This window comes from Diceros bicornis, chromosome 37, assembly GCF_020826845.1.
Source record: "Diceros bicornis minor isolate mBicDic1 chromosome 37, mDicBic1.mat.cur, whole genome shotgun sequence".
Lineage (NCBI taxonomy): Eukaryota > Metazoa > Chordata > Mammalia > Perissodactyla > Rhinocerotidae > Diceros > Diceros bicornis.
In genome coordinates, this window is record NC_080776.1 from 19,602,868 (window position 1) to 19,628,978 (window position 26,111).

General features: G+C 35.7%; 1 protein-coding gene across 1 annotated transcript in view; it reads left to right on the plus strand.

Moving 5' to 3' along the window:
- The window catches only part of PSMD1 (proteasome 26S subunit, non-ATPase 1), a 92,779-nt gene that overhangs the window by 48,867 nt on the left and 17,801 nt on the right, over positions 1 to 26,111 (plus strand). The window contains exons 17-19 of the mRNA XM_058533188.1: positions 13,970 to 14,084; positions 18,433 to 18,549; positions 25,319 to 25,421. Of these exons, the coding sequence (XP_058389171.1) occupies positions 13,970 to 14,084; positions 18,433 to 18,549; positions 25,319 to 25,421 (335 nt within the window). The remainder of the gene's footprint in view (positions 1 to 13,969; positions 14,085 to 18,432; positions 18,550 to 25,318; positions 25,422 to 26,111) is intronic.

Consider the following 26,111-nt stretch of genomic DNA (forward strand, 5'->3'; position numbering starts at 1 on the left):
TGTGACCAAGTGCAGCCAGTTCCTGCAAACATATTCCCCCGATATGCCTTAATTAATGAAAGAAGAGATATGTTAATTTTTTCAGTGGTTATATTAAAAAGCTAGGTGTTTCCTGACCCTTGAATATCTTGTTACCTTTACTTTAGAATATGTACAGAAGAATAGAAACATCAAAGCACTAAATAGTTCTGAATAGGACTTTTTGGTACACACTGACCACCCAACTGGAAACACTCCAAGCCCACCTAAGGTCTCAGTAAATGATTTACCAGCCAGGAATCTTTATTTTTAATTGTGTTTTGTCTGATCAGGTTTATCTTAATATTGTTATAAATGCCATTTTTATAAAGCATTTTAGAATTCCTTTAGTTTGAAAGAAGGAAAAAAAACAGGTATTACCAGGATCCAAATAATTGTTTTAGTAATTTTGTCTTTCAAAGAAAGTATGTTTCTGCAACAAATATTTTCAAAATACCACTTTATGCCACACTTGAACCAGTTCTTTTTTTTTAAGTAGTCAATATTTTTGCTTAACCTTCCTTGGGAAGGAAAGGGAAGCTAAGAGGAAGATTAAACCATTTATTCATAAAGTCTACAAATTCCATGTTTGAAACCTCCCCTTTAACATTGGCAAATTTTTCATTTTGGTCTTTAAACCACTGAATAGAAATGAAAGATTATGGTAGCAGAGTTTTTGAAGAAAGAAAAAAAAACCTTTAGATTACCTCTATATTTATTTGTTAAATACTTACCTCTTATTTGCTTGTTACTCTCCCATGGATGTCATTTTATCTGCTCAGTAGACCTGCTGGCTGCTGTGAGTGAAGTCCTCCTCCCATTGACTTATTCTGAGCCTCCAGCACTGGCGTTCGAAAGCAATGAAACAAATGTGTTGTAGAGCTGGAAGCAAGCCAAGAAAGTTATTTCCTCTTTAATACATTCATTTTTAGGGAGTAGCAGCATTCATTATAATTCATAAAACCACCAGTTAAGTATTTTGAACCGGTTCATGACCCTTATTCAAGTTTTATTCTTAAAAGCTCTCTTTGATATTTGGGGGACTGTAATAAACTGTCATTTTAGCTTACAATAGTTTTGTTTTGGATTAACCCTGGGCTGTTTTTCCCATTTGAGAAAAAATAAGATATAGTCTAGAGATTCTAGAACTTTCATTCTGTGAAAATTCTGCCCTGTGAGCCTTATGGCTATTTCCAGAGTTCTAATTTCTAGCAGTGAAACAAGATTCTTATCCAGATTTTATGCCTTTGCTGTGGAACATAATTAATTTGCTCTGGTTGCAACCTTATATAGAAGAGCACAGAAAGGTCTGAATTCTACGTGTATACATAGGTTTTAGCAGAAACTTTTTCATTGCTCAGTTTTAAAGAGATGGCCTCTGGATTTGGGAGTTGGTTCATTGGTGTTTTTTTTCCCACAGATAGATTGGGGAAAATATACGATATGTATGTAATGAAAATATATTTCTGCTTTATTTCAGAAAATTGGTATAAAAATCTTAACAGCTGTGCTAAGTTTTCTGTAAACTGTAAGGCTACCTTTAGTATTAGAACTTCAGCATTCTCAAGGTTTCTTTTTTAAAAGATCATCATAGATCACTCATATTTTAAAATTATTTAATTACTTTGAGATCAGTGATAGCATTTGTGCCCGTTTTCTGTTTCAGATTTATATTCCTTAGCTTGTATGAAAGTTATTGGAAAATACTTGGTTCACTTGAGTTCTACTGAACACTGAAGATTTTATTCAATATTTGCTGCTTTTTTAAGTTGAAAATTCAATATTTTAGAAAAAATATTTTCTAGGAATTTTTGGTAAAACCAAAATAATACTCAAGAACAATCAGATGGATTTTAAGGTGCCAGAACTTCTCTTCAGGAATATGGAAATATTTTAAAATACTGCTGTACTGTGAATCACAATTTGGCATCTTTGCTTATGCAGTCAGATAGGGGTCTGCAAAACAATGTCAGATTGAAAACAGCACCCTTGAATGAAAAGACTTGTATGAACTAAACTTTCTTTGATTTGTTTTATAGATGAAATTTTTTTAAATATTCATTGAGTATATTATAAAAATACCAATCATTATTATTATTATAATACTTTGCCAATACTAACCTTTCTCATCCACATTCACTCACTTTTTTTCTTTTAACCTTAACTAAAAGTAGTTAAAATTGGTATTTGGATTTTTTTATTTTTTTATTTTTTTTGGTGAGGAAGATTAGCCCTAAGCTAACATCTGTTGTCAGTCCTCCTCTTTTTGCTGAGGAAGGTTGGCCCTGGGCTAACATCCATTCTCATCTTCCTCCACTTTTTATATGTGGGACGCCTGCCACAGCATGGCTTGATAAGGGGTGCGTAGGTCCATTCCCGGGATCCGAACCCACGAACCCCCGGCTGCCAAAGCAGAGCGCACAAACTTAACCACTATACCACCGGGCCGGCCCCCTGTACTTGAATTATTTTTACTTTTGTATTTTTAAATTAGTTTGATGGCTAAGGAACATAACTAGTTAGAACAACTACTTATTTGGCAACCTTGAATTATTAGAAGCATAGCTGAGAATCAGAAAGAAAGCAAAATAATAATAAAGAAATAAAAGGGTAGGTAAATCTCTCAGTTGGCATATAGCTAAACTCGTGCTCTAAAACCTCATGCATGGTAGATAGAAGGCAGGTAAGACCCCACTCCAGATCTTTTTGGTCTACACAGATACTCACTCACAAAAACTTCTCTCTCCCCCTCTTTAATGAAAATACCTTTGCACATGGTGGTAAATCTAAGTAGTACAAAAGAATGTTCAGTGACAAATTTACTCTTAAGACAGTTTTAACAAACACGTTTGCCTGCCTACTCCAGCGTAGAGTAACAGATTAAAAGGTAGACAAGCACTTTGATAATAGCAAACAGGGTCAGCTGAAGAAATAGGAATTAAAAAGTATAGGTGTATAGGCCTACTCAGAATAGAGGCTTGTAGCTCTAATATAACTCAGCCCTCCACAACTGTATGTGCTATAATAATTGATAACAGAGTGATGACTTCCACATATTTAAGAAAAGGTTAAATCATCTTTATTCAGCCCTGTTTTTGATGACAGGAGCACGTGAAATGCATTTTTTAAAAGCTTTCCGTCCCAAATGATAAGAAATATAAAAGTATGATTCTTAATAACTGAATGAGATTTCAAATATCTGGAAACCTCCTTTGTGTAGAATATCTCATTTACCAAGAACTCCAGATAAATTAATTCTTACTAAAGTAGCTTAAAGTCCAAACTTAGACTCTAATCTGACCATAACCAAAAAACATAATTGGTGTATTTTTTCTAAAATACTGAATTTTATCCCTAATGCCTTTTTAGTTTATTGAACAGATTCTATCTTTGACTTAAAAGGGCAGTCTAATATCTTTTATAGGTCTAGGAAGACAACTTAAATATCAGCCAAGGACATTTTTTTTTTTACCTCTCAGTCATAATATATATCAAACACTAACCTTTAAGGAATTTTTAACAATATGTGGGATTGTGTCCCTTGCATTTTCATTCATTTGTGAAGTATTCATTGAGTTCCTTTGCTTGTGGAGATACAGTGATAAACAAGATAAACATTTTCCACCCTTATGTAATTTATAATCTTATGGGGGGTGCAAACAAGTATATTGATAATTATAATTCAGACATGGTGGAACTAAGACTAGCTTATTTCAGAGGGACAGCTCAGATATTTCTCGGCTGTCTTTTTTTTTTCATTTCTTTCTTGTTCATTCTCTTTGACGAGATCAGTGAAAGAGCTACAACTCTAAGAATAGCTATTCCAAACTTAATCTGTTCTCCTTTGACTCCTTCACTCACTCTCCCCTAATGACTACGTTTACCTCTTATTTTAATGACCTAGACCAATCTGAAAACTCTGTCACCTTTCACCTTCTCAAAATGTCTTTCTTTTTATCCATCCTATCCTTCTTTGGAATCATGTTGTCATTCCTTCTTTCCACAACTAGTTTCCTCTTAAGTTCTTGATCCTAACTCTTTATTATATTCTTTGCAATCTTGCTGAATAAAGTATTTTTTGCACATAGAATCCATGCCTTTAATATTCAATTCCTCAACGCTAACTTCTTTCTTGCAGACATGCTCAGGTTTCCAGTTAATAAAAAATAAAACCATTCCTTATCCTCTAAGTCTCTTTCCTTCATCATCAAACTTCTTCAAAGAAGCGCCTGTCTTTTTCTCTTCTTACCACCCACCCGGTCTATAACCCTTATAATCAGATTTTTATCACCAACAGTCTGCTAAGACCACTCTTAGAAAGTCACTAATTAACACCAGTTGTTGATTTTGTGCAGTATTCGGCTCTGTTGACTAAGAATTTCTCCTCAAAACTTGTATCTTTTCTTGGCTTCACCGACACCCCATCCGGGTTCTTTTTCTTTCTTATAGAATGTTTTCTAACTCTTATTCTACCCTCTTAATATGCACATTTCCCCCAGAATCTATTGACTTCATCTTCCTCTTCATTTTCTTCCTCCATTCACTCTTCTGGTTTCCATTGACTTGTGGAAGCTCCTAAAACTCTTATTTCCGGCTTAGTGGTTGTGATTCTGTGGTCATGAAATGAGACCTAAAGATTAGGAGACCTCAGACAAACCAATTTCTCTGAGCCTTAATTTCTGCATTTATAAAAAGAAGGTGATATAACCTACTCTGCCTACTTCATGGCAGCATTTGACCCAGTTGATCATTTCCCCTTCCTTAAAATGGTTTCTTCACTTGGCTTCCATTAGACCTCACTCTGTTGGATTTTCTCCTACTTCACTGCTGTTCTTTGTAGTCTCCTTTACTTGTTCTGTTTCATCTCCTCAACCTCTTAATATTGGTGCTCCTCTGGGACTCATTTCTGGATCTCCTCTCCCCTCTGTCTGCACTTGGTGATTTCATACACATTTACGGCTTTAAATACTATCTGTTTACAGTCATGCACCATGTTTAGGTCAACAACAGACCGCATATACGATGGCGGTCCCAGCAGATTAGTATCATATAGCCTAGGTGTGTAGTAGGCTATGCCATCTATGTTTGTGTAAGTACACTCTATCATGTTTGCTCAACGACAAAATCACCTAACAACTCATTTCTCAGAACGTATCCCTGTCGTTAAGCAATGCGTGGCTGTACTAAAACTCCCAAATTTATCTCTCTAGCCTAGACCTTTCCTTCAGACTCCAGACTCTTATGTTCAGGAACCTACTCAATAGTTCCCTTAGATGTCTAAAAAACATCTCAAATTCAAAATGTCCAAAACTGAACTTCTGCTCTTTTTCTCCAAATCTGCTCTATTCGTTTCTTAATCTCAGTTTAAGGCAGTTGTGTCCTTCTCTTCTTTCTCTCACATCCTACATTTTATCCATCAGGAAATCTTGTTGGTCCTACCTTCAATATATATACCAAATTCAAACTGTTCCCCCCACATCCACTTTGTCTGAGTCACCGTTGCATCTTGACTGGATTTCTGAGGTAGCCTCTTAACTGGCCTTCTTTCTTCTATCTTTGCTCTCTATTCTCAATAGAACAACCAAAATGATTCTTTTTAAACAAGTCAGATCATATCATTGCTTTGCTCAGAATCCTCTGGTGGCCTTTCGTTTTACTCATAGTAAAAGCCAAAATTCCTATAAAGCCCTGCATGATCTGGCCTATTTTCAACTACTCTTCCCCTCCTTCACTACACTCAAACCGTTGGCCTCCTTGGTGCGCCTCAACATGCGGAGCATCGTTCCACCACAGGGTCTTTGCATGAGTTGTTTCCTCTACCTAATACACTCCTCCTCCAGATAGCCACTTGGCTTACTTCCTCACTGCCTTCCTGTCTTTGCTTAAATAAGGTGTTATCATTGTTGTCATTGAAGCCTAACCTGACTACCCTAATTAATACTGCAGTATGCCCTCCTGGTTCTTCCAGTACCCCTTATCTTGATTTACTTTTTTTTGTTCTCCTTAGTACTTTATATTTTTACTTACTTTATCTTTTATTATTTATTATCTGTCTCCTACTAGAATGTAGTCTTTGTCTTTTTTGTTCACTGATCTCTTTGAGTTTATTCTGCTTGGAGTTTGAGTTTCTAGTTTTTCATCAAAATTTGGGAAATTTTTGGCCATTATTTTTTCAAATGTTCTTTCTACCCCTCTCTCCCTCTAGGACTCTCATTGTACATATGTGGGTATGCTTGATGGTGTCGCACAGGTCTCTTAGGCTCTGCTCATTTTTCTTCTTTCTGCTCCTCAGACTGGATAATCTCAGTTAACCTAACTTTAATTCTCAATTAGCCTAACTTAATATTATCAATTAACCTAACTTGATTCTTTCTTCTGCCTGCTCAGTTATGCTATTGAACCCTTTCTAATGAATTTTTCATTTTTTTCAGTTCCAGAATTTCTATTTGGTTTATTTTTGTAATTTTTACTTCTTTATTGATGTTCTGGATTTGGTAAGATATTGTTCTCCTGTTTCCTTTAGTTATTTGCTCATTGTTTCCTTTAGCTCTTCTATACTTAAGATAGTTTATCTAAGTCCCAATACCTGGACTTCCTTATGAACTGGTTCTATTAATTTTTTTTTTCCTGTGAATGGACTGTACTTTCTTATTTCTTTGCATGCCTCATAATTTTTTGTTGAAACCTGGACATTTTGAATATTATACTGTGACAACTCAGGAAATCAGATTCTCCCTCCTTCCAAGGGTTTGTTATTGCTGCTTATTGTGGATTGTTGTTGGTTATGTAGTGACTTTTCTAAAGTAGTTTTGTAAAGTCTGTATTCTTTCTCATGTATGGCCATTGAAGTCTGTGTTCCATTAGCTTAGTGGTCAACTAGTGTTTTGACAGTTTCCTTAAATGCCTGGAGCCAAGAAAAGAAAAAGAAAAAGAGACTCGCTCAGTCTTTGCAGATTGGCTCTTTGTTGGGGCACTCCTTCAGTGCTTAGCCAGGTTGTTACCACTCTGCCTTAGCCTTCACTTCCTGCTTGTCCAGAGCCTAAGCTAAAAGTTTAGGGTCTTAGTCCTTTCCTGAGCATGGGTCCGACCCTGGGCGTGCATGTGGTCTTCTCAGTTCCTCTGCTATTCATGAGAGGGTTTAAAAGCGCTTGTTGCCCCACGTGTCTCCTTTCCCAGCCTCTTCCTTTCCAGGCTTTTTAGTCTGTTGATTGCCTGTCTTGACTATTATCCCTTACCCCAGGCTCCTATGGCCAGTACTTTTGGCTTTAAATGTTTTTGGCGAATGTCACCTGGGAAGTTGCTCCAGCCCTGGATGAAACAAAGGCAGGCTATTGCGCTGGTCCTTCAGGGAGCTGCCAGACAGGTTGAAGCACACAACCACAATTTTGTGTGAATAAGGTCTGTATTGCTCCCTCTCATTAGCAACCTGCATCTTCACTGCCATCTTCACTACCACCGCCAGTCTGAGGGGTAAGGGTGGTAAGAGGCATTTTAAAATGTCACAGCGCTCTCTTACAACAGTGCAGCAGCATCTCTTACAACAGTGCCGCAGCATGCTTCTTCATTAAGCTTTCCTCTGGTGGTTGTAAGTTTTTGACTAGATTCCAGAGTTCTATAAAAGTTGATTCTCACAGTTTTTGCCAGGTTATTGTTGCCAGGTTATTGCCAGAGAGCTGTTCATACTGTATCTGCTTTAGTCAAGGACAAAAGAATAAGATATTTTTTAAAATATCAGTGAAACTGTATAGTACAACTTGATGTCATGAAATGACAATGTCCTTTAATCAAAATAATTTTTATACCTGTAATTATAGTTGAGGATCATAAAGTACCTAAGTATCTTTGGTGTAGATTTGTTCAGCTCTACGGTTCTTCAGTAATCACTGTAATCAGCTATTAGAAGTGGACTTTTATCATCAGGACCTTATTTAAATATCAGAAACAAATAGAACTTTCTGAGAATCGAAATATACTTGTGTTCATTTTTATAAAATCAAGGAAATACCAGTAAAGTCTTTAATAATCTACAAATTGATCACAATCCACTCATACTGTAAAATTTTTCTTAGTTTGCTGATTTAAAAGAGGTGAGGGATATGCTAATAATGCTATAAACTTTTTGAATATTTCAGATTGCTCTAGGTCTAGGAATACAGTCTGAGAGTTTCAGAGCCATGTTGCTTATTTTGGTGAAGTAGCAATTTCTTTGTATAATTCTTATGAATCTCCTTTTTTCTCACCTCTTTGAGATATTTTCACCTCATTTTGGCATCACCTGAAAGAAATTAATCTGGAACTATAACAAAAGCTTGTCTAAAACTATACTAATTTTTACTTTTCTGAAGTCCAGTAAGATGATAGAAATATTAAAGGTAGGACAAAGTTTGTAAGGTTTAGGGCGGGATCTGTGTGGTTTTGTTTTTTGTTTTCCTTGTGGTACTTTACGTGTAGTGGACAGATATTCAATAAATATTTTAGGATATAGAGTTTCATGGGACAAAAGTATGTTTGGAAAACAAAACTGTTCTCTTTCTCAGTTATTTTCCAGGTAATGAATATTTTATGCATCTCTTTTATATTGTGATGAAAACAAAATTCAAAAAAGAATAATATCTGCCCCCCTTTTTAACAATAGTATTCACCTTTTTTATTTTTATAAACCAGCCAAAAAATAACATAAAGGAGAGCAAGAAAAGTTGCTAGAATTCCCACAACATGTAGCCCCATAGTTGAAAACAAATGCAGCTAGCAAATTTGTAATTATCTAAGTAAATATACAACATATCAAAACATAAATATGTGAAAAAGCTAAGTCATAGATAGGTAACATTCTATGCTAATGAAGCGGTCTCCCATGTATTGAATTCCTTGCTCTCTACTTCACCCTACTCAATAAAACAGAATCCACTTTTTTTCTTGTGACTCATCCATTTCTAGACATTTTTCTAAATATGTTCATGAAGACATAGAAATGAGTGTTTATTGCTGATCAGGGATTAGTCACTTAAATACTTGGTTATAAATGCTGGTCCAAGCTACAGGAATTATTTTGTAATGTTGTCTAAGAGATAGAGATAAATGTTTATATAGAAAAGCTAAGATTTAAGGAGTGTCAGAATTATCTAAAATAACTGGAAGAAAGCCTAATGAACTGATATTAAAGATTTGGTGTATTTTCTTTCAAATTGTAGGTTCTCTCTTCATCTCTTCCTTGGCCTCTCTCTCTCTCTTTTTTTTGCTCCTTGCAGTTTTATTTGTTGAAGAAACCAGGTCATTATTACTGTCAAGTTTCCCCCGGTATGGATTTTGCTGATTTCATCCCTATGTGTAGTAGAATGCTTTCTTTTTTTTGTCTTTTATATTTCCTGTAAATTGATAGTTGAATCTAGAGGCCTGGTCACATTCAGGTTCAATTTTTCTCTCTTCTCTTTTCTTTTTTTTTTTGAAAGAGACAGGGCTGGCAGTACACATAAGGTCTAGTTGTTTCTCTTTTCGTGATGTTAGCAGTCATTGATAATTGTGCTGAGGTCCATGAATTCATTCCAAGTTGCAAAATGGTGATGATATTTTATCATTTATTAACTGTTACTTTAAAAATGTTATATATATGTATACATTCTATGTACATATATATGTTTGGATAAAGATTAATGTGCAGAAGTTATGCTCTCAGTGAATGTTTGCATTCCTGTCATTGCTTAGAAAGATTCGTTTGTCCTTTTGCGCTGCCTGCTGAAAAATAGAAGTAAACATAGAATATTATGGTTTTATTGTACTCTTGAAGAGATTGAATGTCTCAGCTAACTTATTAAAGAATTTGTGATTCCTTGTGTTAACACTTTTCTGAAGAGTGTGTCAGAGTTGGAACTGTTGTTAGACTGAGAAACTAACAAGAATTTTTTATGTGCTTTTGAGTTTATAGCTCTCACACCTTGCATCAGTCTTCATGGTAATCAACTAGGTAAAGCTCTGCATTAGGCTCCCAGTATTTATGGTCCCAGGCACAATTTTTTCTAAACTTCATGAAATTGTTAACGTCCTGTTCTAAATAAAATACTTTTTAACAAGTGGGGCTCATAAAATAAATGAAGTTTTCAGATACATTTAGGATAAGTTCTTTGCTGTGAGTCAGTTTTCCCTGGAATCTCCTGCCCTTGCTGCAGCTGAGGGGCAAGTGAGTAAGTGTTCTGTGTGCCATTAGTTCCCTAAAAAATCGATGAGGAAATCTGGAGGTCAGAGCTCTGAATATAACCAGCTTTCTAGGTTTAATATCCAACTTGCTTTATATTGTTTTGAATGACCTTTTGGGTATGAGTTACCTTACCTTTTTGAAAAAATAAGATCCCAAACTATAGCATACTAGTAGCCAAATTCCTGGTTCTGATCCAAAGATAATTTCTGGTTATGCATCTAGATTTCAGTGATTATAGTATAGTATTCTACTCTATCACACCACCAACTCTCCCCAGCATGAATAAGGTGGAGCAGGTACCATTTTATAGATAAAGCAGTTAAGGCTCAGAGAGATTTAGTGATTGTCACTCTATTAATAAATGGCTGCACCAGAATTAGAATCCAGGTCTTTCTGATTCCATCCTGTGTTCTCTCTACTACAGCAAACTGAAGATGAGAGGAAAAGGAGGCAGCGAGATCATTTAAGGAATCGCTGTGTTATTTCCAGTGAGAGATGATCAGGGCCCGAAACAGGCAATGGAAACAGAAACAAGATTTAAGGGTTTCACTTGACTTGGTGGCAGATTTGCTGTGGGGAGTGAGGGAATAATCCTGTGTGTAGATGAATGGTCATGGTGGGAGGAGAAGCAGTTTAGGAGAAGGGTGCCCTTTATTCCTCTTTCTGTTTGGAGTTTATTGGTAGGAAGTACAAGGGAGTTAAATGGAGGGTATACTCTTAATTCCTGTGTCATTATGTTAATCCTGTGGCACTTACCTAATGAGAATTATAAATTCATAATTCCACCAAGGGACTACCTTGAGGTTTATGGCCTCACTCAATTCCCACTGTGATGGACTCCATGTGCTTAGAACAGTGTTTCTGCCTATATACATATATTGCTGTATTTCCTCCTCTAATGAAAATAGATTAGAAACAAGACACCATATTCTTGAAAGCATCTTGATTTATTAAAATGATTTAATGTTCAGGTTGCACAAAATATTCAGTAAAGAAACAGTAGCTAATAGCCAGTTTGTTGAAAGAAACGAATTCATATGTGCAGTTTATGTTTGGATGATACGGCAGTGACTTGTGCATATGCCTTTGCACAATTCCTGCTCTGTTGCAGGTTTGTACAAATAGTAACGTGGGCAAGGTGACTGTTAGCTACAAGCCAAGAAATTTTATTGAAACAGCACATCAGAACTTAGTTACCTAGTTCAGTGTGCGTTTCATTTTTAAAACAGACCTTCCCTAGCCCTCTTTGTGATCTCCCTACTGAGAACTTCAAAGCACATAAAATTAAAAGACACTCAGTTAGCCCTTATAAAGTAATACTCACAGGGACTTGCTAACGCTCCCTGTTTTTGATTATCTATCTGAATTATAAACTTAAGAGGAAAGGGAAACAGGGAAGGGCTTGATATTTTTCCCAGTGGTTAACCATTAGTCCTCAAACCCAGTAGAAAATACTTGGTTGGTTAAGTGTCTAAATATAGATTTAGTTTGGCTCCCTTTGTCTTTTACTAAGTAATAAAAATTATTTTATCTTTAGTACCTAACACTGTGCTAATAATTGACTGGGAATAAAAATATAGAAGACACAGTCTCAGCCCTTGGCCCTTGAGATATGTACAATCTTGAGTGGTTTTATTTGTAATTAATTAGGTGACAAAATGCTTGAGTTTGTCAGAGGATTTGGGTAGCAAACTATGGACAGAGCTTTAAACTCTTAGCCTAATAGGACTGAAAAATAAAAGTTAAATAATGGTGAGCCAGCCCTGATGGCCTTGTGGTTAAAGTTTGGTGCATTCCGCTTCAGAGGCCTGGGTTCGGTTCCCGGGTGTGGGCTTACACCACTCGACTGTCGGTAGCCATGCTGTGGCGGCAGCTCACATAGAAGAACTAGAAGGACTTATAACTAGAATATACAACGAGGTATGGGGCTTTGGGGAGGAAAAAAAAAAAGAGAGGAAGATTGGCAACAGATGTTAGCTCCGGGCGAATCTTTCCCAGGAAAAAAAAAAAGTTAAATGATGGTGCTGTCAACTACAGGTTGCAGAATACTCTCCAACAACCTCTTTGGTGTAATATCACTTTAAATTCCATAGAACGATTTCTCATTGAAGAAATGTCCTATAATAATGAACATTGATTTAAAACCATTGGTGATTGGTTCATTTTTAAAAGCCATAGAATTGTAAAGTGGTACAGACCTTAGAGAACTGCTGGTCCCATTCCTTCTGTTTTTGGATGTGGAAATGGACGCTGGAGTATTTGATTAATTGAACCTTGTCTAAATTATCCCAGCTATTTAGAGACCAAATAGGAACTAGAACACGGGTTTTTTGACTTCATGGCTTTCTCTTATATAACTTATCAGCATGCATTAACTGAAAGCCTATATGTTGTTACCATATTTTCAGTTATTTGCTCATTTGTTTTTTATATTATTCCTGCAAAATAGTCTAATTACAGAAAAGAAAATATAAGTGACTTGCCTAATGTCATGTACTAAGAAATTAGCAAAGCTAGGAGAAGAATCCAGATCTTTTTCCCAAAACATTGCTTTTTTCCACAACGTCAGACTATTTTTCCATATTGTTGCCGATAGTATTATTTCCAAATTATTCATACTAGGAAGCTTAGTCAAACTGAGAACATTTTCAAGAAAGGGTGATAGACTTTGTTGTAGAGGGAAATAATCCACCCTTCCCTTATAGCAAAATTCCACTTTTCCAGTTTTCATGAACTTGGCTCTTCTCTGTTTGAAATTTGAATTTACCCCTCCCTGGAGTTTGGGGCTAGAGGACAATTCCATCATAAAATTAAACATTTGAATTGGTCTGTAGATAATAACTGCTTTCATTCACAACGGGATAGTCTTTAAAAAAAAAAAAACTTTAAAACGTAATATATGGATAATCTTTTTTTTTTTAATTTTTATTGACGTTTAATATACAGTCAAAAACGTGCACATGATCATTAGCCTACAGCTTGATGAATTTTCACAACTGAACACACTTATGTAACCAGCATCCAGTTCAACATCATTACCAGCCTCCCAGACGTTCCCCTTACACTCTATTCTAGTTACTAACCCCATCCTGCTGTCCCAACACTGTTAACAGGATAGTCTTTTAAAGACGAGGTATCAGGCACTTCATTTGTCAAGGTTGTCCGGTTTTTTTCCTTTACTGCAAATATGAAGAGGATGAGAGAAGAACAATTTCTCTAGTACTTATCAACACAAAATAATTGCTAAAGACAAAAAAAATCAGAATTTCCTCATTACCAAAGCTTATTTACCAGTTTAATATTCAGCCAAGTAATACTGGGAGATTTAACTCTTTCATGCAGCTTTGGAAACATCCTACAGTATCTCTAAATGACTTTCGTCTTCTGAATCAAAACAGAGTAAGCAGGAAATATAAGAATGGATGTAGAGTAGTGTGTGCTCCCTCACTGCCCCCCCATGGTTATTTCCCACTATGGAGGAGGCATGAGGGAATGACTATAATGCTGTAGTGCGGAGCTTTCGTTGAGGAATCTCTGACACGTTCCTCTTTCTTTGCATATGGTCTCTGAATATTGAAGATAGATTTCTAATATCAACAATCAGAATTCTGTGGGAGATTTTTAATTCTGCAATTTCTGTGTTGTGTTAAATATAACTCTCTTGTTTCCCATAACTTAAAAAAAAATGGTTAAAATCCTTTCATCTTGATTTACAGTGTTACCTGTGACACAGTCTTCACTTTCTCTGTTTCTTACCAGGACCCCTGAACAGTGCCCCAGCGTGGTTTCGTTGTTATCAGAGAGTTACAATCCTCATGTGCGGTATGGAGCTGCGATGGCCCTGGGCATCTGCTGTGCTGGTACGGGAAACAAGGTAAAGTCCAGAGCCAGTGGGGTCAGTTCTTTCCTGGCGCCAGACTGTTTTCCCTCGAAGAAAAGTTTATGTAACAGCTGTAAAAACACAAGGGTAGAGTGATCTGTGAGACTTAAGTTACCTCACAAGGCTTCCCAGAACTTCCTCACTGTACTGTGCTGGATTGCTCTAAGCCATTTAGGAACAAGCCACCACATTACATGGATGGCTATAATGGAAACAATGCTGTTGAATTTCTTTTTGAAAACATTGATTTCTTTTAAAAAAGAAGATAAAATATTTTTTTCTTTAACTACTCTGGTCATTTTACATGGTTATTTTACATGTTTAATTTGTATAATTAGTATTGTGGAAATCAAAGTTCTCGTCTGAGACCAAAATCAACTTAGTTTGATGGGTTTTTTTGTTTTAAGCAAATCATTTAACTGCTCATTTACCTATATTCTCCTCATGTACGTAATAGGTAATCTGATATTTGTTACTCACTCAAAAGTGACAAAATAAAGACTTGGGCTAGGCAAGTTGATGATGTGAAAACATATCATCATGAGGTTCATAAAGAAAGTACTATTGCTTAATAACAAGTATTCTTGATTCACAGCAATGACATAATCATCACATTTTGCCTTTCATAGCGCGCGCGCGCACACACACACACACACACACACACACACACACACACACACACACCCCTCCCCAAAAGGATGGTGTTTCTTTTAACAGAGCATGCACTTGCAGGAGTGCGTGCATGCGTGTCTGTGTGTGAGAAAGAGAAGGAACATAGTTATGAGCCCAGTGTCTTTACATCAGAGAGAAGGAGTCACTTTTTTATCATCTCTTGTCCAAACTAAAATAAAACAAAGCACAGTTATTAGTTTATCGATTGATTCCAGGAATTAAGTTTTTTTTAATTAATTAATTTATTTATTTATTTATTTATTTTCCCCCAAAGCCCCAGTAGATAGTTGTATGTCATAGCTGCACATCCTTCCAGCTGCTGTATGTGGGATGTGGCCTCAGCATGGCCAGAGAAGCAGTGCGTCGGTGTGCGCCCGGGATCCGAACCCGGGCCGCCAGCAGTGGAGAGCGCTCACTCAACCGCTAAGCCATGGGGCCGGCCCTCCAGGAATTAAATTTTAATTTGCTAGACTTTTTCTCTAATCAAGGGTTTTAGTATTGGATACAAGTAACTTTTTCTAGCCACATAAAACATTATTGAAGCTAGGAATTAAAACAGGCATTTTCAGTACATGTGGCAAGAATTGTGTAAAAATTTATAGAGAGACATTTCTTCCAATATTCTGTCTCATTGCCTTGCTTTATTTTTCTTCATAGCACTTATCACCACCTGACATATTTTTACTACATACTGACTATTTATTTATTGTCTGTCTCTTTTCCACTGAAATGTAAAGTCCCTGAGAACAGAATGTTCACAGCTAGAACCTAAAGTCAGGCCTGGCACATGGTAGACTTTCAGTAAATATTTGTCAAATGAATGATGGAAGGAAGATCATTTAAGGATATGATGGTGAGCAAGTTGGACACGGTCTCTGGCCTCACAGAGTCTTGTTTTTAAAATGTTTTCATTTCTTTTGGGGGTGAATTTCTTATGTGAGAATGTTATCTTCAGTTTTGTTAGAAATATCATTGGGTATATAAAATACAATTAATAGAAATTGGTATTCATTTTTTTCTGGGACACATCCATTCTATAAACAAAGGAAAAAATATAGTTGGATGTTTTGTTTTACTAAGTGTTTTCCCCCTCAGGTAGACATTTATGTCAAGCCTCATAAGTTAAATGTAAATTAGATTTTTTTTTTTCTTTCCAGATTATTCTAAACTTAATATTATATCTAGGAGCAAATGTTCTTTGAGACACAGCATCTGACAACTTAATTCAATGAAAAATTTTTATTACTCATACTAAACAAGTCTGCTTTATTTCTAGATAGTTTGTGTGATCTACATATTAATATCTATCTGACTGAGGTTTGGTGCTTTAATTATTTTTGTTTCTTAAAAACCTGAAACATTTGTTTATTCTAAAATATATCTTTGATGTTATCACATGCCTCAAAGGCCAAGTTAGTGTCTTTTAACTGATAAGTTGGAAATTTTGTTGTATTTTTATCATGACTACTTCATAAACAATATTGACAATATGAGTAATGTTTGAAAAACCTACTCTTTTGTACGATGTCACTGCATTTTTCAGTGAAGTTGGGAGAAAGAATACATTTATCTAGTATGTGTATTTGTTAATAGCTCTGATTTTTTATTTTATTTTATTTTTTTGAGGAAGATCTGCCCTGAGCTAAGATCCATGCAAATCCTCTTCTTTTTGCTGAGGAAGACTGGCCCTGGGCTAACATCTGTGCCCATCTTCCTCCACTTTATATGGGACAGCGCCACAGCATGGCCTGACAAACGGTGCATCCGTGCGCATCCGGGATCCAAACTCGGGATGCCAGCAGCAGAGCACGCGCACTTAACCACTACACCACGGGGCTGGCCTCCTAATAGCTCTGATTTTTAAAAATAAATAAATCCACATGTAAAAAAAATCTAAAGTCGTTTTCCCCAAAAAAGGATTCAATTTATTCTTCCTTTCCTTGGCCTTGGAACAAAGGATATTTGAGAAATGACATAACAGTCATCCCTCGATATCCCAGAGGGATTGGTTCCAAAACCTCCCTGCAGATACCAAAATCTGTGAATGCTCAAGTTTCTTTATGTAAAATGACATACTATTTGCATATAACCTACGTATATACTCCAGTATACTTTAAATCGTTTTATATTACTTATAATACCTAATGTAATGTGAATGCTGTGTAAATAGTTGTTAAAGTGTATTGTTTAGGGAATAATGACAAGAAGAAAAAGTCTATGGATTTAGTACAAACGCAACCATCAGAGGCCTTTTGATCTGCAGTTGATTGAATCCTCCTATTCGGAACCCACAGATATGGAGGGCTGACTGTACTGTTATTAAAAAATGTTTGATAGGGGCCGGCCCGGTGGCGCAAGCGGTTAAGTGCGCGCGCTCCGCTGCGGCGGCCCGGGGTTCGCTGGTTCAGATCCCGGGCGCGCACCGACGCACTGCTTGGTAAGCCATGCTGTGGCGGCGTCCCATATAAAGTGGAGGAAGATAGGCACAGATGTTAGCCCAGGGCCGTCTTCCTCAGCTAAAAAAAAAAAAAAAGAGGAGGATTGGCGGATGTTAGCTCAGGGCTGATCTCCTCACAAAAAAAAAAAAAAAAATGTTTGATAATTTTGTAAACCCGTTGCTCTGTCCTCCAAATTTATACCTACTTTAGGACCTTATAAGAGACTTTATAAAGTGGAACTTAACAAAAGTCCTGCAGGGTGTTAATAGAAGTTATATGGGGCAGAAGAGTTCTTGGTCAAATACAGTGGACAAACGCTGGCATAAACAAAGTTCAAGTGGTTTCTTTAACATGGCTTCCTGGAGCTTTTGTTATGTATGTACGTTTCTAGAGTCTTTGAAATGCTATATATATGTTTTGAATCTACAAGAGGAGGTGATATATAGTATGCAGGAACTCCCAAATTTATTTAACCAAGGAATCTTTTTCATAGAACTGATATCCTGAAGAATATGATATTGGGGAAATCCTGGTAAACATTTTGGAAAATCCCATCCCATGTGGTCTTGTGAAGTGTAACCATAAAATCAGTTCTAGTCCTACTTGATTTAGTTTGTTTTGCCATTTTACTGGCAAGTAAAATCTTTGAGGAGTTTTGTTTCTCTTTGGGTTTTTTTGTTTGTTTCAATTTAATTTTTTAAATTAGGTCTAGTAAAATCATCTAAGACATTACCTTATCCTAGTGTTTGAAGGAAGTTGGATACTTAATACAGGTTTTGAAGTCAGACTGGCCTGAGTTTGCTACTTATGTGACTTTGGGCAAATTACTTAACCTTTCAAACTGTCAGTTTCTTGGTTTATAAAGATTATTTTCTGTTGGTGGGGTTTTTTTTAGGATTAAGAAGATTATATGGGATAATATATATAAAATACCTACTGCTGTGCCTGGAAGATAATAGGTGCTTATCAAACATTAATCTCATTTTCTCTTACTTTCTTTTTGACCTCTTTTCCCTCGACAGGAGCACTCATGTTCTACAAGCTTCCTTTTCATTTACCATCAATTATATTGAAACTTAAAGCATACTCAGTTCTGAACTAGTGCATCCAAGTAGTCTTAAATTAACTTGTTATTATAATGTTAGATGAAAATATTGACTTAGAATGATAGTAACTAATTTGAAACTCCAGCTATATCAACTTTATTTAAAGTCTTTTTTTAATGCTTTCAGGAAGCAATTAATTTGCTAGAACCAATGACAAATGACCCTGTGAACTATGTGAGACAAGGAGCTCTCATAGCTTCAGCTCTCATCATGATCCAGCAGACTGAAATCACTTGTCCAAAGGTGAGCAAACAAATTCTCTAGAAGAAAGTTGGTTTGGGCTTTTCTTTATTAACTTATCTTCTTTTTTTTTACTGCTTTCTTATCTTTTTTAATTTTTTTTTAAATTTTGTGTTTATTGCAGTAACATTGGTTTATAACATTGTAAAAATTTCAGGTGTACATAACTTATCTTCTTTTGAGGACGTTTTTACCTCAAACATGATAAACATTGAACTCACAGGAAGTAAAAAGGTAGGAGAATGGGAAAACTTGAAATATATAATACTCTTTAAATGCATTTTTTTACAGATTTATGGTTACTTTGTTAATTCAACTATATATAGCCATACTTGCAAAATTAGAACTCATGGGTTGATGAAATCATAAAAATCAACTTTAATTTTGACTTCGTACTGTCCTTTTAAAATTTATTCAGTGGGATAACTTATTTCTCTGATATAGGATACAGACTCAAGTGGCCTATGACTTTTTTGATCCATCCTTCTGGGGTAATAAAAAATCCTGCAGTCACTTTATATAGTACATACAATCTCAGTTCAGAATGACTACATCCAGATTCTTTGCTAGAATGTCATTGCCCTCTTGGGCAGAGTTTCAGATGGCTCCAGGACAGTTTTCTTTCCTCCTTGACCCACATCTGTCTGCAGAAACAGTCCTGCTTATTTTGCCCTTTTTGTAGGTGGGAGTATAACAGGCTCTCAGTGCAACTTTGCCTGCGCTTTCCTTTCTCTCTCCCTCTCTGTGTCCTCCCTCAGCCCCCTACTTGCTAGTACCTTAGTCAATGGCTAGTGCCTCTTACTTTATGTGTCAGCTGTCAGTGCACAGTGACTACTGATCATATAAGCTCTCCAGGTGGCCCCTCTGATGCCCAATCTCTAGGCTTGGAGTAAGGGGGACGGCTCACAGCCCAGCTTTCCGCATAGAAATCCTCTTGCATAGCCTCCTATAATCCAGTCCTCATACATACCCTGTGGATAACTCTGTAACAGACTTTGAGACATCTGTTTCAAAATTTCCTCATGATAATCTCTCATACCTCATGTTAGAGTTTGATATCTAATGTAACTTGGCACCTCAGCCAAAACTCATTTTGTTGAGAAATGGAAAATACATAGATCTTATTTACATGTACTAAAAATTACCATGTTTAATTATATTAAATAGACATGTATAGCTTATACAGTAATTTCAGGTCTTTTAATTCTTAAAGTTAGGGCATTTAACAGCCTTGTTAATTCTGCTCCTAAATGAGAAGCAGTCAAAAAATTAACAACAGAAAAAACCATTGGCAAACTGTCTTCTGCCACATCAAGCAGATATAGAACACCCTCATTTTCAGCAAAGTAGATTGATTGAGGGCAGTAGAGAAAAGAAAAATTTCCAAGACTCATTTATTATTCATTCTCATTTTATGGAACTTTGTTTAATAGATTTCGGTTTCTAAGCAGTTGCTATCATTTTTGTTTCCTTTATCCAGTGCTTCTCTCTCTCTGTCAGCATCGTCTTTAAGACTTCCAAAAATTTCATGATGTAATCTATGCAGAAATAGAAGTATAATGATGTACACCTGAAATTTATACAATGTTATAAACCAGTTACTGCAATAAACAAAAAATAATAATAATAAAAAAAAAAAGACTTCCAAAAATTGGATTATTGCAAAGATAGGATCAGATTTTTCAACCTGTTTTAATAATATATTACTTAATATATTACATCTTCTAGAACATAAACAGCTTTTCAAACAGACCACATTTCTTTTTGGGTTTTGTTTTCAAATATAACAGTTATGGTATGAGTAGCTTTTACGTCTTTTATTTCTGCTTTTGATCTTCTGCTGAGCTTTTATCAGCTGGAGGTTATCCAACTGAGTAATGTTGTTTAAAAAGGAAGTTTAGGCCATGGAACACACTTCCCCTAATGGTAATATATAGATATTTATTCACTTTGACCTCACATGTTGCTTTCATGTATTTGTATTGTAAATAAGACAACTGTTTTACTATCTTCCCATCCTCTGCTGTAGGATTTCATTGACTTCACAACCATAAGCTCTACACCAACAATGGCAGAGTCCATTGGAATGGGGTTGGGATAGGGCAGGCTGTGCAGTTTGAAAAGGATTCAACTATTTATTCTAATAAATAAATAAAACTTTTTCATACTTAGAAAAAGTGAGAAAATATAGCAATTTAAATAATTAATGTTTTTTAATCATTCCATATAATAGTGTTGAACCCACTCTTAGCTGATGTGAATACCTGGGGCACACTTCCATCTTCAGGGTGTATCAGAATCTTGGGTATTGATTAAGAATGTTGAAATGCAGTTATGGCTGGTAGCCTTTGCCATTAATATAAACTCGGTGGGGAAAGTTAAATGTGTACCCCACTGACTACAGTGGCAAAACTGTATATGACGGCATAAAACTCAGATGTTCTTTCAGGAAACGCTAACCCTTCGAGTGAAATTGTTAGCTCGTGAATTCTTCAAGTTTAGGTTCTATTTCATTGTTTTATGCTATTAAACATTTAATAAAGAGCTTCATAGACTATAATTTATATCATCTTTCTTTTATCTGATAGTTGCTAACAAAACAAGGTTGATATTTTTGGGGTGGTGTGTGACATTTTGGTAAAAAGAAAAGGCTGTTAACAAGCTTGAAGAGAAGTAAGTTCTCAAGGCTACAGAGTCCTAGTCACAAGGTTGCAAACCAGTCCATGAAATAAAGTGGAAACGCCTCAAAATCAAAGATCAAGTGTTAATTTCATCAAGACTATAATCTTTCCTCAAAGGACTCCAGAAGAGACATTTCTCAGATGTTTTGTGAGATTCGCAATGGAAATTTCCAAAGGAAATTTTTTTATGTAATCATGATATACGTCACATCATTTTACAGAATGCTGTCTTAATGCTTAGCTCCACACATTGTGGTCTTAGTTTAAGTAACTCTAGGACGTCTTTGCTTTTCTTCTGTCAGTTTCTTGCTCACTCTCTCCTACAAACATAGACCCAGGAACATGCATTCCCCTCTGGGTGACTACAAACCCAATTTAGAAAACTCTTAGACCAGAGGTTCAAAACCGTTCAACTAGAATAATGTCCTTTTAATAGGTCCTTGCAGCTGTTTTTCTCTGAAGCACCTAACTCTACTCTTTATATTTTTCTTTTTGTTTTTCTGTTAAATAAAATCTACCTTTAGCAATTATTTAAATGTGTACATAATAAGTATCATATATAGAACCAGATAAAAATATTACAGTGTAAGAATAGGATCTGTTATAGGATCTCTTCTTTGCTTGATATTATCTGGCCTAAGGCCTGCTACAGGGAAGCTTTTCCCACCACTGACTGGTATCCTTTTGGAAGGGGGATCATATTTTGCCAAGCTTGATAAGCTTTTCAGTTCTAAAATAAATCACAAGTTGGGTAGATTAGGCTTTTATGAGCCATCATGGTAACCTAGAAATATTTCTGTAGAGAGATGTGTGAACTTTTATAAGATGAAATTATAAGAATGAAATTTTTTTTATAAGGTGATATTTTACAGCATAACACATTTGTAAATAGAAATGTGTATTACCCTACTACTGCCTTAAGATAGGGACTTGGACTCTAACAGTGTCAGTGGTAATAAAAAGAGAGGGCTGCATACAGCTACCATGAATAAAATAACACTAATAAAATTGAGAAGGGAGCCAAAAAGATCACTTGGGATATTGGTATTGGGGAAATCATGATAGCATTGACAGGAATATCTTGAAAGAAGAAGAAGAAAATTTTCATTTTAGGCATGTTGAGTTTGAGATGCCAGCATGTCAGTGGGAAGTAGATGAAAGCATAGGAAAAAAGTCAGAGCTGAAGAAGGATTTGGGAAGTTAGCCACAAAGAAACTATATAAGTCCATAGTCCTTTATCTACAAATCCAAAATCCAAAAGGCTCTGAAAACTGAAAGAGGTTTGTTTGTTTTTAAAGACTCATTTGACTGCAAAACCTAACTCAGTATGAACTCATTTATATCATTTATCCCATTTAGTGTAAATGTTCAACGATTTTGCTGCTTCAGAAATATTAATTTGTTTGATTATGAGATGTTACCCCCACACTCCACTGAGAGTATTTATTGCTTAATATATGGTGTATGCACCATGTTAGCTTTCTAAAATTCTAGAATTCTTCTGGCCTTAAGGATTCCATGGAAGGAATTACAGCCCTATAGTTGAAGTCGTAAGAGCAGATATAATGTCATAGAAAGAGAAAAGAAAAAACCTCCACACCTGATCACTGATGTGTAGCTCCATTTCTGTATCCAGGAAAATAGAAAAAAATAGAAAGGAAGAAACATACCCAGGTGATAAGTACCAACAGAAATGACTCCATGCAACTTGATTCCCTTTTCCGCATCCTTTATTTTTCTGTGACATCTAAGAGTGGGTTTTGTTTTTTTTTTCCCCCCCAGCAGTGTAAGGTATAGAGTTAAAAATATGATGAATGTTATGCATGAATTTGGAGACAGTAGATTTTAGAATAACCATGCACAGCAGAATACGTGGATCACAGAGTTGCCTAAAATTTCACTGTCTTTTCTGCGAGATTATCATAACATAAAATAGGAAATTAATATGATATTTTCCTACAAATTCTACTTTGTTTTATGTGGGGAGCCATACTATTCATAATAATGAAGTTGAATCAGAAAATCATGATCCTAGCCATGATTACAGTTAGTTATTTATGATCACAAGCAAGCCAGTCATTTCACCTGTCATACCTCAATTTTCACATCTGTAAAATAGAGGCAGTAGACCAGATGATCTCAAAGTTGCCTCCCAAATTTAAGATACCATCCTAACCTACTAAAATAATAATTCTTTGGGAAGAATCATAATAATGAGAATTAAGTTACTACTGCATAAAGTAATAAAATATGAGGAAAAAATTTTTTTAAATGATAAACAAAAACATTTTTTAAATGATAAACAAAAACAGCTTTTTAAAGTAATCTACTTAATATTAACTGGATAAGCCCATTATATATTTGCACTGATTAATCCATCTTCCAGTTTCACTGAATGTTTTCTTATTGTTTTGGGTACGATTTTATATTTAAATTCTTCCTTATAATGTACATACAGTGCTTTGTGCAGTGTTTCTTTTTATAAGTTCATGAAATATTTCATAAACCTTTAGCGAATAAAATTTCCATCCTATATAAGGTAATGTAAGTGTTCATCTAAAATAAGTTCAGAATCAAAGGAATTTGACCTGTTGAACCAGAGTAAAAGCATCAAACCTTAGGATTTTTAAAACCAGAAGAGAATTTGGTGATGATCTAATCATGCTGGGTTTTATAATTAGAGAAAGAAAGACCTAGAGACGTTAAGTGGCTTACTAACGGTCATATCTGGGAAGTGGCAAAGTTAGTTCATTGTTTTTCCTATCACATTCTGTTGCTGCCTATGAATAAAAAATGAGAACTAGGTTAAAGGAATATCATTTTGTTAGCAGTATTTGGGTTGTAGAGATAGTAGTCAAGGAGGACTTGTAGGATTCTGCCCCAGTGTGATAAGACAGCCATGCTTAATGAACTATAAAATGCCTTTTACGTATTACATTACATATATATTACCTCATATAATCCTCACAACAGCCATGTAAGGTAGGTGCTGTAATATACCCTGTAGAGATGAAGAAAATGAGACTCAGGAAAGCTAAGTAACTTACCCAAACAGCTTATTAGAATAGAGGCATTTATAAGCCAGTGTTGTCTGATTCTATGTTACTCTGCAGTATATCACAATGTTGGCCTCCCAAACCAAGATGATTGAAGAAGGGAAGAGATTCTGAAAGGATAAAGTCATTATATTAGGAAAATCAAATTTGATATTTTCTGCTTTTGGCAGATTTGGGGAACTCCGTGACCAGGTGCTTCTTGAACAAGCAGCCTTCTTCCTGGGTGCCTGCCATTTGAAAAGCACTGGTGGGAAAACAGAATTGTAAGACATGGAAGAAGCATAAAATAGTTCCCTTATTGTCATGCAAACAGTTTTAAAGGAATCACAAATATATTAAGAACCATATTTTATAAATATTATTTTCTAATTATAAAAGCAATATATATTAATTTTAGAAAATGCAGGAAAGAATAAGGAAGCAAACAAAAATTACCAGTAATCCCACCCTACATGAGTCAGTACGTGTTCCATTTTGGTGTTTTCATTTTGGTAAGAGTAATTATTGTGATATATTCTCAAAAAATTAATATGTGTGCATAATGAAAATCTTTACTGTATATGTGAATACGCTTAGTCCGAAATATACCTCGCAGAACTTCAGTGAAGGGTAGTTTACTTTGAGGTAGAATTGAAGGACTATGCCCGTTAGGAAATCTGTAAGGTTGACAGTAAGCAGAATAGCTGTAATTCACAGTGCAATGAAAGCCTTAGTGTTCACTTGAACTGTTTAAGCCTACTGACTAACAGTGGTGCAATGAGCAGTCGCATTCAACATTCCCTTGAGTCTGAATCATCCACTGTGGAATGAGGATTGAAAACAGAACTGGTGCTCCCACACCAGAAAAGTCATAACACCCATGATTTCAACCATGGAACTGTTCTTCCTTCAAATCTGGTCCATATCCCTCTCTTTTTGCATGTTGTGAAATTCAGAACTCAAGTTTCATTACCATTTGAGCAATCTATTCCCTGCTCTAAAATGACACAGCAAATGAATAGAATTAGACTATAATTCTTTTTCTTGTTCCTTCAGGTGAATCAGTTCAGACAGCTGTATTCCAAAGTCATCAATGATAAACATGATGATGTCATGGCCAAGTTTGGCGCAATACTGGCCCAGGGCATACTGGATGCAGGTAAATGTTTTTAAGTCTTCCAGATTTATTTATCTATTTAAACTAAATCTAATGAAATGACTATCCGCTCTAACTATATGATGTAGTAGAAATTGAGTCTGGGGCAAATTATTCCTGCAGAAAATTTGGAGCCTACAGTTCATAGAAATAATTTAATAGAGTTGTTAAGAGTGCAGACTGTTAGGGTTTGAATCCCAGTCCCTTTATAATACTAGCTATATAACCTTGAGAAGTAATTTTCCCCTCTCTCTGTCTGTTTTTCTGTCTTGTGAAGTCTACCTTATAGTGTTGGGAGGATTAAAAATACATGTAAAGCAATAGGAACAGTGCCTGTCATTTAGTAAAGTGTTCAATGACTATTGGCTGATTTTTTTTAATTTAATTTTCTTAGTACATATCAGTTTTAAACAAGTTGACGTTGGAAAATTTTTGAGGAAAAAATTAGATTTTAGACAAATTCTACCTGCCAAATCATCCTAAAATAAGATACATGGAATATTTGCCTAATAAATGCAGAGTACATGTGCCATCTGGCTCCTGAATTCGTACTCTTCACCTCTACACTATGGTTTATTTCAGAAGAGATGGGCTGCCCTTCCAAGGTAGAATGGTGTGCTTTAGTGCCTTGGACTTGGGGTTCGTTTGACGTATTCCTTAACTGTTACTATTGGTGACATCTCAATAGGGTAG